This window comes from Tursiops truncatus, chromosome 21, assembly GCF_011762595.2.
Source record: "Tursiops truncatus isolate mTurTru1 chromosome 21, mTurTru1.mat.Y, whole genome shotgun sequence".
Lineage (NCBI taxonomy): Eukaryota > Metazoa > Chordata > Mammalia > Artiodactyla > Delphinidae > Tursiops > Tursiops truncatus.
The window spans coordinates 13762518-13775025 of record NC_047054.1 but is presented as its reverse complement, the minus strand read 5'-3'; the positions used below and the strand labels follow the sequence as shown (position 1 = coordinate 13775025).

At 38.8% G+C, this 12508-nt stretch overlaps 1 protein-coding gene across 10 annotated transcripts in view; it reads left to right on the top strand.

Annotated features, from left to right (window-relative positions):
- The window catches only part of SORBS2 (sorbin and SH3 domain containing 2), a 172464-nt gene that overhangs the window by 105867 nt on the left and 54089 nt on the right, over nucleotides 1–12508 (top strand). For 5 of the 10 annotated variants that reach the window (XM_073798705.1, XM_073798710.1, XM_073798711.1 and 2 more), the window contains 4 exons: nucleotides 4928–4994; nucleotides 5679–5723; nucleotides 8255–8444; nucleotides 11130–11244. In XM_073798705.1, coding sequence (XP_073654806.1) covers nucleotides 4928–4994; nucleotides 5679–5723; nucleotides 8255–8444; nucleotides 11130–11244 — 417 coding nt within the window. Of the gene's footprint in view, nucleotides 1–269; nucleotides 621–4927; nucleotides 4995–5678; nucleotides 5724–8254; nucleotides 8445–11129; nucleotides 11245–12508 lie in introns of those variants that run through there. The other 5 variants (XM_073798706.1, XM_073798707.1, XM_073798713.1 and 2 more) reach the window with 5 other exon arrangements.

Here is a 12508-nt window from a genome sequence, read left to right as displayed (position 1 = left end):
ATTGAAGATAATGACCCAATCTGTTTTTCCATTTCAATTAAAAATCACGAAAAAAAAATCACGAAAATTGTGATTCTGTTAAAAGTAGGCTTTGTCTGGTTTTACCTTTTCCATGGAGTGTTGGGGCAATAGAAAGAGAAAAGAGAAGGAAGAAGAAAATGTGAATTCTTTGGCTGCACTGAATTCCCATGTGCATTGCGAATAAACCGGTGATTTGTTCCTTGAGATGGATGTGTTACCACCAGGAGACTGGGAGCCGTGAATTGGGTGTTGGGCAGCGAGATGATTGGAGGGAAGGGAGTTCATGTCGTGGAAAGGAAAAACTGTCTGAGGAAAATACACATCACGTTTTAGTGTCCCTCGTCAGCTGTGCCTGCTGAGAGCTCTCCGGGGCGATAAGTGAAAGTGTTTGGGTTTTTTTTTTTTTTAAGTCTTTAAACTCTGCCAGAACATTGCTCGGTGTTTCAGGGCAGCCCCTTCTGGCAAAGTTCAGCAGCAGCAGAGGCTGAGCTTGGGCAGGCAGCTGCTTGCTGATCCAGTCCACTTGGAGAGGAGGTCTGTGCTGGCCTGCGCGAAGGAATACTGGGGGCGCCAGGATGAGAGCGGCAGCACCTCTGCAGGTGAAACTGGGGGTGGTGAGAGAAGGGAGCGCCGACTGCATACACTCGGTCTGCAACACCCACGTATTCGGCTGGGCTGGTGCCGAGAGCTACTGGCCTGGAAGGCAAACCTGGGGGGCCAAAGACAAGGGTGGAGAGAGGAAAAGAACCGGCAAGAGATCAGAAAAAGAGATCAGGGACGATTAGAATCGCTCAGAAAGAACGAAAGACAAAGACTGAGGGTCTCTTGTCTCCTTGGATTTGCATTCATCACATGGGGATCCTGTGTTCGGAGAGGAGAGTTGAAACTTGATTATTCCAAGCATCTGTATTAGAATTGGAAGCCAGAAAGAAAATCTGTAGAGCAGTTGCTGGGGCTTTAGACTCATTATATTCTGGGGATGCTGAATGTGACTAATTATAAAGTCCTAAACATCTCTGTTGGAACCAATGATTGTCCCATTTAAGTGACAGGAAGAGTTCAGGGATTGTGACTAACATTCTTAATCTTATGGTGGCTGCATGTTTCCGGCGGTGGCACTCTGTTGTTTGTTTCTGTTTTAAGATTTCTGACTCAAAATGGTTTAATTTGAATTTCTTTTCCTAATAACGTAGGGATACAGTGTCAGACAGGTATAATGTCACTGGTTTTGTTTAATTGACCCTTGACAAATTAGGAGATCCCTGATTCTGTGTAGTTATAGATTGTCTGATTTTATCTGAGACCTCTAGGTATGTTTTTAAGTCAATATATGATAGACACAAATGGACATGCAAAGCTGGAACTGTCTTTATCCGTAAGATATAATTTTCTTAAATAGCAAGACCTTGCTTTTTACATTTTAAAAGGAAAAAACTGAGATGTTATAGATGGTTAGTGAAAAATCAAGAAATATTAAAAATTTATATATTTTTAATCTACTGCCAAATCAAAAGCATGTTTAGATATGCATAAACAAATGCAGATACTAGACATTCAATGCAAGTTCCCCCTCTATAAAAGAGAAAATAAAAATATAAGCAACTCAGAAGTTCCTTATAAGGAACCAGCATTTTTATGTACAGCTGTGCTCTTATGTAGACTGTTCAAAGTTTGCAGAGAAGGTACAGGTCTGAAGAGTCATTCACATTTCTTATCTGTCAGCCCCACAGAGCACATCCCCAAGTATAGCTGTGTTTATAAATGTGGAGTCTCGCCATGTCTGAGCCACGGCAGGCCAAGAATCTCCAAGGCTGTTTTTCTTTCTCATCCGCATAGAAAGTAATGATTATCAGACTTACATTGCTTCACAGGGGCTTTCTGCTCAGTGTACACACCAAAGGCAGTACTGTCCCAGTGTATCATCTCAGGGTCTCATTTTAGACAACCAGCATAGACCAAGGAAACAGAATTTCAAAAAGTAACATGGAAACTCTAAAAAGCCAAGAATTAACCAAATGTACCTTTGAGCTATCTGAAGAAAGGGAAGCAGCTCCCAGACTGCCCTCTCTCATGCGACCTGGGACGTCTATGTTAGCCTTTTACTGCCATCCTTAAAAACAACAACAACAAAAACCGCTAGGGTTCAGATCCCACGAGACTGTGTAATTAAGGCGAGTAGTTAAGTGAAATGTAAGATTCTTTCCTTCTAGTTCAAATATAACACCGTTTGAGTCTTTTCCAAGCCGGAAAGGGGCAAAAATAGAATAGAATAATGTATACTGGTGTACATTCTTATTGCTTGGAAGTATTAAACAGTAATGAAAGGAACCAAGATTTGAATCTAGGTTGATCTGACATTAATCTCAGCTTTCCACTGCAGCCTACTGTTTATATTATGTCAAAAGCGGGGTGGATAAGGAGCTTCTGCTTTTAAGGAACTTACAGTTTAGCACAGCAAATGTTGCCAACATTTTATTATCACGTTAAAGAAATTTTGAAACAATATCTATATTTTGTGACTTGCTCTAGGACACTAGATTGTTTACTATAGCCAGTATTTTAGTAACTTAGACTAGTAAATGCCAAATTTTTATTTCTCTAATTCTAAGCTGATGATCAGAATACAATTCGAGTCCAAAATATTCCCTAGTTAACTTTTAAAATAATGTCTTGAACACTATACTCACTAACAAGTTATTATGGATAATGATAATTATCACCAAAACTGTAGAAAATGTGTCTTTTCCCTTTTTGGAAATCTCTGCACGATAAATCAATGTAGAGTTCTGATGTTTTGTAAACTACAGGAGTGTAAAATTTCAGGTTTATTCAGCCAAGTTATAGAAAACAACCAAATAGTGATTTACTAGTAGTTACTGCCCATGCAAAATCATTTTGAAGAACAAATACACAAGTAAACTTCCGGAAATTTGAGTAGACTTCCGTTTACCTAATCTCAATGTTTGCCATAACAACCTACATGGTGGCATTTCTAAAAGGGACTTTAAATGCTTAGAGGACTTCTTTTAGAAAGGGACATAGAGTTTTAGTATTCCCATTTACCAGTTTCACATTCCTCTTTGCCAAGCAACTTGGGCATTTCCTGGCATCTCTGTGCTCACCATATAAAGCTAGCAGATGGCACAACAGAGATCCCGCCAGATATGTGCCCTCCAGCAAGTGAAGGAAAAACTCCTGTCTGTCAGGATGCATTGCCATATACAGCGATATAACTCACTTATTCAGCTTCCTCGTTGCCATTGGTTGTGTCCAGGTATGGCTGGGAAACATTTTTACACAAAGTTATGTCTTATTTTTTTTTGCTAAAGACTGCAAAGGAATTAAAGCTTAATGAAAAACAAGTCCATCTTTTATGAAAATAAGTGTCCCTTAAAGATACATGTTCATCTACTTTGTTTAGCCCAGCAAATAACAGCCACCATTTGAGTATAAAGTCCACCAGTGATCCACTCAATATTTCCATTGTAGAAAGAGCCTAGAATGAGTGAAGAAGTGATTCCCAACAAAGTCAATTAGCCCTTGATGTTACTCTGTATTTGTGGTGATTACCAGAATCATATATTCTTAGAGATCAAAATAAGTCTAGATATAGCACAAAACCCTCAATTTCCAGATGGAAAACACGACGACCACATTGGAAAGAAAAATCAGGACATAAAATCTACACCAAAGCTCAGTCTAACAAATACAAGAATATTTTTGTGGCCTTCCTAACAGAATATTTTCTATGAAGAGAACTGCCTCGAAAAATCTGTATATTTAGTCACTATATACAGAATGGTCAAGTTTCCTACCAGAATAACCCTGGAAGAGTTAAAATGAAGACACTCCAAGCAAAATCTTGAATTATGATTATAAAGGCATATGTCCACTTTCACAGGTATACGATTAGGTAGACTTCCATCCAATAACCTGGATTCATTCATTGTTTTATTCTGTAAATATCTGAGGTTTCCTACTGTTATGATCTATTGAGCATTTCTTATATTCTAGGCATTGTTCTAGGTCTTTTTGTATACACTGTCTCTTTCAATTTCCATAACAATTCTACGATGTGGATATAATTATTTCATCTTAGAGAAGAGAAAACTGAGGCCCTAAAAGGTTACCTCACTTGCTCAAATTCTTATTGCTTGGAAGTATTAAACAGTAATGAAAGGAACCAAGATTTGAATCTAGGTTGATCTGACATTAATCTCAGCTTTCCACTGCAGCCTACTGTTTATATTATATCAAAAGCGGGGTGGATAAGGAGCTTCTGCTTTTAAGGAACTTACAGTTTAGCACAGCAAATGTTGCCAACATTTTATTATCATGTTAAAGAAATCTTGAAACAATATCTATATTTTGTGACTTGCTCTAGGACACTAGATTGTTTACTATAGTCAGTATTTTAGTAACTTAGACTAGTAAATGCCAAATTTTTATTTCTCTAATTCTAAGCTGATGATCAGAATACAATTCGAGTCCAAAATATTCCCTAGTTAATTTTTAAAATAATGTCTTGGCCAGTATACTAACAAGTTATTATGGATAATGATAATTATCGCCAAAAGGAGCGAAGCAAATAATTATAACACTATAACTTTTATTCAGTTAATTTTATATAAATAAGCTTGCACAAATATCAACTACCTAGGGCTGGGCACAGCTGTGACCTGGAAGAAATAAAACCATAGCGTATAACATTCCAACTCAGCCTCCACTCAAACAAAGGGTAATGTATTTACAAATGGCATGTATCCCTGGATAAATTACTGATATGTCATCATGACATAGTAAAGAGTCAGAACAGAAATCTTCTATTTAAAAAGATATAATATACAAAGAGGAACAATGTTTATTTGGAACCAGTTTTGTAACTGTTGGACATTTTCTTTTACAGACAGTTGACAGGCCAAAGGACTGGTACAAGACCATGTTTAAGCAAATCCACATGGTGCACAAGCCGGGTATGTAGTTCTGTTTTCTGATCAGGTCCTTGTGGGCTGAAGGATGTACACTCTTTTGTGTAGTTTTGGTTCACACAAGCTGTCAAGACCCCAGCAAACTTCATGGCCCTTCCTTCTTTTCAACACTCCTCCTTATTCTTAGGTCACCCCTCAACACCCAGACACCCGCACTGCTGCTTCACCCCTGAGCTGCCAGGAAGCCTCTTAGAAGGTGACCCTTCATCCTTCCCTATCCACAGTATAAACTGGCCTGGCGTATTATCTGCTTAAAGAGACACATTATTCCTCTGTCCACGTGCATCTGCCCCATATCAAGACAGTGACTGTAGCTGGGTCTCACTGAGTTGACAAGGGATCTTTAAAGCACTTACTAAAGGAAATTCATGATCCAGGACAGGCAGAAAGGAGGAAGAGGGACTGATATCTGTATGCTGTGAAGTGGGCAGCAGAGCAAACCTGTTTAACAGCCCAGAGAAGTCAATTTGCAAAGTCCCAGCAAAACAAAAAACAAAAAACAACAGAAAAAAAAAACCCCATAATATTTGAAAATTTAAAAATGGTTTTATGAACTAGGCAAAATGTGTTGGTTTTCTAACAAATCTGTTGTTTCTCTGAAGTTCTGCTATCTTGTTAGGATGTGGTGACCAATCTGTATTACCATAATATTTATGTTTCATTTTCTAGATGATGACACAGACATGTATAATACTCCTTATACATATAATGCAGGTAGGATGGGTTTCCTTGCTTGCCATGACTACACTGTGTCCTCCCATGCTTGGAAGAACTTCCCAGTCATTTTTTTTTTACCACTCTGAGTGCACGATTTCAGTCTCTACAATTAGGAAGATGCTTTTTTTTTCTTTTCTCAGCATGTATAACGAAAGATTTGATCTTTTCTCATGGAAATGAGAACTAATACTATTTTATCTCCTTCATCCCCACTGTTAGTTTATTCTCGGCTTCAGGAATGTTTAACCAAAGTGTGAGGACAGCAGGAAAGAACATACTGTAACAGGGGGTACAAAATAAGATAAAGATCTCCTTTTATCAGTAGAGAGAATGATTACAATTGCGTAAGATCTTTCAGATACACTTCACCAAAAACAAGTCAAGCAAGGTATTTTGTGACCCTGTCCATGCTTTTGCTCCAAATGCAATCATTTATTGAAGGATTTTTAAACATCCCAGTTTGCTGGACCACTTTTCTGACTCAGAGTTGCCAGCGGTCATAATGGAATGACTTCAATTCTGGGCATTTCCACTTGAACTTGAGTGAGTTGGTATCTTGTGAAATGGTTGCAGGCTGGAGTGAGGGACCCCTGAAAAATGTTTCCATCATCGCTTTCTCCTGAATGTCACATCAGGGGACCCCACACAGGGCCGCCTGTCACTTCCCGGCCCCAGGCTCAGGACGATTGCACAGTGCCTGTTATTGCCTTCTGTAGAGCAGTCTCCGAGGCCCACATCCCATTCAGCAGCTGCAGCCTCCCATCGAGGTCCCCTTGCCAGCCACACCCCCAAACGGGATGAGGTTGTCCCCTCCACGAGGCCTGAAGGCCAGCACTCAGGCCTTTTCACTGTTGAGGATTCTGCTACTAGTGTCCGACGACAAGTAGAAGGAAAAAAACAAGCAGAACGGGCTCAGCAAGCTGCAAGAATCTGGTTTTCAGTCCTCGCTCTTCCAGACGGCAGCAGGTGGCCTGCTAAGATTCCCTCAACTTTTATTCCCGGTCTCAGGTTCTCCTAACTCCTCTCCTGTGTTTCGCTTGTTAAAATGCAAAATTCAACTGAGAAAATTTTAAAGATCTTCTTGGCTTTATAAAATGATTCATGAATCAGGCAGCATCCAATCTAGCAGACAGAAAGGAGCTCCGAGGAGCTGAACAAAACGAAATGCTTTCAATAGGCAGAAGGGAGCAGGAACAGGAAAGTTAGACTAAGAAAAACAGCGGGTGGGTTACTGCAAGGTCACTTTCCCTGAGGGGAGGGCAGGGGGCTGTCAGGCAGAGTATCTAACTCCTGCTGGCCAGGCCATTCCTGATGGACGGCTTTAAGATTCCATTTCTGGCAGAGTCAGAACTGTAACTAAGTTAAGTCTCGGTTTGGTGCTGTGGGGCTTAGCACAAGCAACTCCATTTTGGGTCTGCTGTTTCGTTCTGAACAAGCGCTCAAGTTGAAGTCTGACTGTAGCACTGAGGCAAAACAGAAGTGCAGACACTGTCTCATTTGTCATAGCCAATTTGCATGGACCTTCAGGAGGAGCAGATGAATGAAAATAGGCTTAGCTCAAAAGATTGAGGTGGCAGGAAATTCAGAATTTTTATAATTATTTTTCATATTGAAGTTTGCATCCATTAGAATTAGTCAATTGAACGGTAGTTACATATAAACTTTCAGAGCCCTTTAGAGTTTTACCATTTAATCGGCAGACAAAGCAACTCTGATTAGTCTCTTCCCCTCCTACTAACCTTACATCGCGCTGTTCTATGCCTTGCACTTTCTGCTGCTTTTTTTCCTCTGCCATCTCCGCTGCCCTCTTCCCCGACCCACCCAAACCAATCCTTCAGGGCTCACTCTAGTGTCATCAGTTCTGTGATATATTCTCCGACCAATCACCATCTTCTAAAATCTTTAATGCCTAAAATATGTTTTCCTCATGTGGCCTTTATCATATGCTACCAATTATTTTCAATCATAATTCTAATCACGTCTCTTTTCCCCAGATGTGCTATAAGCTTATTGAGAGTTGATGTTTCCTTATGCCTTGCACCACATGTATTTAACTTGCTCAATATTTTGTTTGATTGCAATTAACACGTCAATTATCATATGCAAATCAGAGCTTTTAAAGTAATAGAAGATATTTGGAAACAGTTCTATTAAGTATTTTTAATCTTCTTCTAAAATCTTAACTACGATATTAGTTTACACTATCCACGAGAAAATTTGCTAAGTATCTGTAAGTTTGTTTCTAGTACCAGTTGGAATTATTACTAATTCCATAATAATTGATGAGGATTCACTGTAACCAATGCTCGTGCATGCAATCCATTAATGAATTAATAATGATTAATAAATTAATAATATTAATAAATCAAGAGCATACCATCCAATGCATGCATTGTGAATATGTTTACTGATAATAATCTTGGTAAAATCATGGGATATTTTTGTGGGGTATAAATAATGTAATGCACTTGCAAAATGTTATTTGTTTCTGTTCTGTTTTTGTTTTGCTGTGTTGTGTTTCGTGATAGGCCTGTACAACTCACCCTACCGTGCTCAGTCACATCCTGCTGCCAAGACCCAGACCTACAGACCCCTCTCCAAAAGCCACTCCGACAACGGCACTGACGCCTTTAAGGATGCTTCCTCTCCTGTCCCTCCCCCGCACATTCCTCCTCCAGTCCCACCACTTCGACCAAGAGATCGGTCTTCAACAGAAAAGTAAGGCATTTTCCCCTGAAGTGTCTTGTATTTAGCTTAGGATAAAAATAAGCCCACAGGGCATTCAGCAGAAGAATCACTGCTCACCTTTCTGAGATAGTATATGTATAGTCTTATAAAGGTGCCATGTTCACCTCTTCTATCAAGATTGTAGCGAACACTTTCACAATATTGGTTCATAATATCATGGTCACCTGAGTTAGACTTGAAGTAACTGAGCGTCATCTCCACTCTTTGATCAGTAAATGCATATGGGGCTTCCCTGGTGACACAGTGGTTGAGAGTCCACCTGCCGATGCAGGGGACACATGTTCATGCCCCAGTCCGGGAAGACCCCACATGCCGTGGAGCGGCTGGGCCCGCGAGCCATGGCCGCTGAGCCTGCACGTCCGGAGCCTGTGCTCCGCAGCGGGAGAGGCCACAACAGTGAGAGGCCCGCGTACCGCAAAAATAAATAAATAAATAAATAAATAAAATAAAATAAAATAAATGCATATGAGACAAATAAATAGAAATAACTGACACTCCCTTTGGCATAGCAGGTCAGAGACTATGCAGTTAATTTTCAGTTTCCTCAGATTTGAAATGTTAGGACTATTAATGATTTAAAATTTCCCCTCTGATCACAAAAGTATCTTTTTAAAAACAGAAAAGGTTATTCATAAATCATAAGTAAGGCATTAATGTGTCTACCTGTGACTCATTTCCACACACTAATTTTAATTTCCCCACTGAAATATTTTTATAGAAACTATTCAAACAAAAATAAACATTTATAAACACACTTCTATTGGGCCATTTTTATTAGGATAATGACTAATAGTACCACTTATAGGTAACCTTCATTGAGACCTCACTATGAGCCACTAATCTAAGCACTTTTCCTGTATTATACTACTTAATTCTGAGAACAACCCAATGAGATATGTTCTATTTTAAACCCATTTTAGAGAGAAAGAGAAAAAATAAGCTGTGGTTTTGGAAATTAAAGTAAGTTGCTCAGCTCATGCAGCTACTATGTCCAAGCCAGGATTCACACTCAGCTCTAACTAAAGCCATAGCTCATGCTATACCAGCAATAATAAATAAGAATATAAGAATTATTCAGTATTAATATGGTTATTAAGCATCCATCTGTCATACCCATCCCAGAAATATTATATTCAACGCCCTGTTGTACCATTAAAAGTAACTGATCATATAGGGTATAAGATACCACAAAGATAGACATACATTATGTGTGAAGAGTTCTCATTTTAATGCCCGTCTCCTCATGATGATTATGTGTTTATAGGTGTTATATCTTAAATTTGAGAAATAATTGTCTAGACACAAAATACTATCTCTGCCATAAAAAAGAACCAAAATGAACTCAGATTTAAATGTATTTTGTCCTATATGTCTAGTAAAAATAAATCTTTCATTGAGAAACACAATAATCCCTTAAAATTTTCTAGAATGTTTTCATATACATTGTCTTATGTGATGCTCAAAGTACATCTGCTGAATATTGCTCATCAATTTACTAGAAAGCCAGGACCTGCCTGCCCCTAATTCTCCTGTCTTGTAGAAACTTCTATTTCCAACATGCATGGAGTCAGAATTTCATCCCATTCTATGGGTCAGAACTGCCCCCACCATGGGACTTTCCTGGTGGTCCAGTGGCTAAGACTCTGAGCTCCCAATGCAGGGGGCCCGGGTTCAGTCCCTGGTCGGGGAACTAGATCCGACATACGCAGCTAAGAAGTTCACATGCCACAACTAAAGATCCCGCATGCTGCAACAAAGATCCCTCACAGGTAACAAAGATCCCGCATGCCACAACTAAGACCCGACGCAGCCAAATAAATTAAAATATATTTTTTTAAAAAAAGGAAAAAAACAAAAGAATTGCCTCCATCTACAGTCAGAAAATCCTTCTTCCTCAAATGTGATCCTCTCAAAGGAAGCCTTCTTCAGCCTCAGCTACCTAGAAAAGCTTTACTTTTGAAGTCCCTCTTTGCCTGCCTCTTGAAGGATATTAGTTCAGGAAAAAGAGCTGATTCCAGGGTCTCCTACGCGATGGAATAGATGCCAGCCTCTGGGTTTTCAAGGGTAAAGCCATGGAGGGTCTCCACTGCCATACAACTTGCTCTTATGGATGGCAACCCAAGTGATACTTTTGCACTTTTCATAGACAAACTATGATGCCACTTGCAAGATAAACAAGATAACAAGATAAACATGACATGTACATTACTCCTTGTCACTTCGGATCAAGGATGCCAGGTCACAGAGTGATGGGATAAACTCACATAACTTAATGGAGCATAACTGCTACTTCCTCTAAACACAAAAATACACAGCTGCCATTTGTGATCCCCAGAGTTCACCAGCAGCTAACTGGCTGCATTTCTATCAATACAAACCCCTCGTGTGAGTTATTGAGCCAGCAGGAGAATAGTCCTTGTATGAAAAGAAGTAGAGGAAAATATAATAGGAAATCAAAGAAATGGCTTTCTTTAAATCATTTATGAAAAACAGAACACAAATGTGCTATTTTTTTGCATATTAACATTTTATCCTGAGAAGCTTTAAAAAATGTCTATACTAAAATTAGCTTTGAAAACAGATAATCAGTGGTTTTATACAACAGTTTTAAGCACAGAGAATTACTTTCATATGTAATTTGTTGTTGATTTCTAGGCATGACTGGGACCCTCCAGACAGAAAAGTGGACACAAGGAGATTTCGTTCTGAGCCAAGGAGTATCTTTGAATATGAACCTGGGAAGTCATCCATTCTGCAGCATGAAAGACCAGTAAGCACTTGTCATTAAACAGAACGCCAGTTCTCTAGGTTTCCTGGGTTCTCAAATAAACCTGAATTTCATATCGTTTAGCAGTTTTTGAATCATAAAGGTAATTTATTTATTTGGCATTATTTAGAAATCATGTTTATTTTGTATCATGATTTGTGTATCTTATCTCAGAATTAAAAATACAGTCTCTAATATATTGTCCCTACTCATCAAATATAGGACTCATTCTCATGTAACTATAAATATGCCTAATCATGATCCTGAGTTTAATTTTTAAAAAAAGGAAAAGAACAACTCTCAAATGCAACACTGAATTGCCAGTCTACATTGCTAATGAGAACAATCATTCATTCTCTGATACAAATGGGCCAGGCAGTTCCATCCCTTGGTTTCCATTTTGGTTTCTTAATATTTCTTTGGCTTAAAGGGAAATTTTCCAAATGTCCTTTGTTATAACAAGTTGTTTTAATTGATTCTTATTAAATCTCCCTCAGGTTACCAAGCCTCAAGTTTCCTGACTGATTGTCAATCTAATGGATCAAGACCATATTTAACTTTGCAGTGTTTCTCCCAATTATATATTTTAATTACATGCAAAGGAAAAGACATAGAAAGTTGAAAATAACCACTTGCCTCCTCAAAGTACAACTGAAGAAATAGGCTGTTCCTTGGCCCTCTTTTGCTTTGATTCCCCCAGTCCTTGCTTTCCCTCCTAGATCAATGCCTTCAGGATCTCTTTGAAATTCTATAATTCCTCTGCGTCCCCTCTATCAAAACCTGGCTGCAATTTGCTCTTGTCTTTGTCTTAAAAGAATTTTAGGTGTCAGTGAACAGGAAAAAGAGAGTTTTCTTTGTTAGTGCCTTTAAGAGTATCCAAGAAACCACATTATTGTATATAACATAAGGCCAGCCCTGAAATTTGATTAGAAACCGTTGCTCACCACACCCAATATAAGTGTCCTTCATTTAGTTTTTGAAACCCTGTATTTATGATTATGTTCCTGAGAAACATGTTCAAAAACCTTATAATCACATAATTCATACAGGATATTTTTCTAAGCCTTCTTTGCCTTTCTTCAGATAACTCATACCTTTTAGAGTAACAGGACTTTACCAGAAAAACTGAAAGAAAAAAAAGGAACACCACCGGACTGCAGGTTCCATTGCAAACATATAACCCATTCTCTAAGTTATATGACTGAATATCATGATCTTTGAAATTTCTAAGATGAGAAGTGGGTGAACCATGATATCACCATTGCAT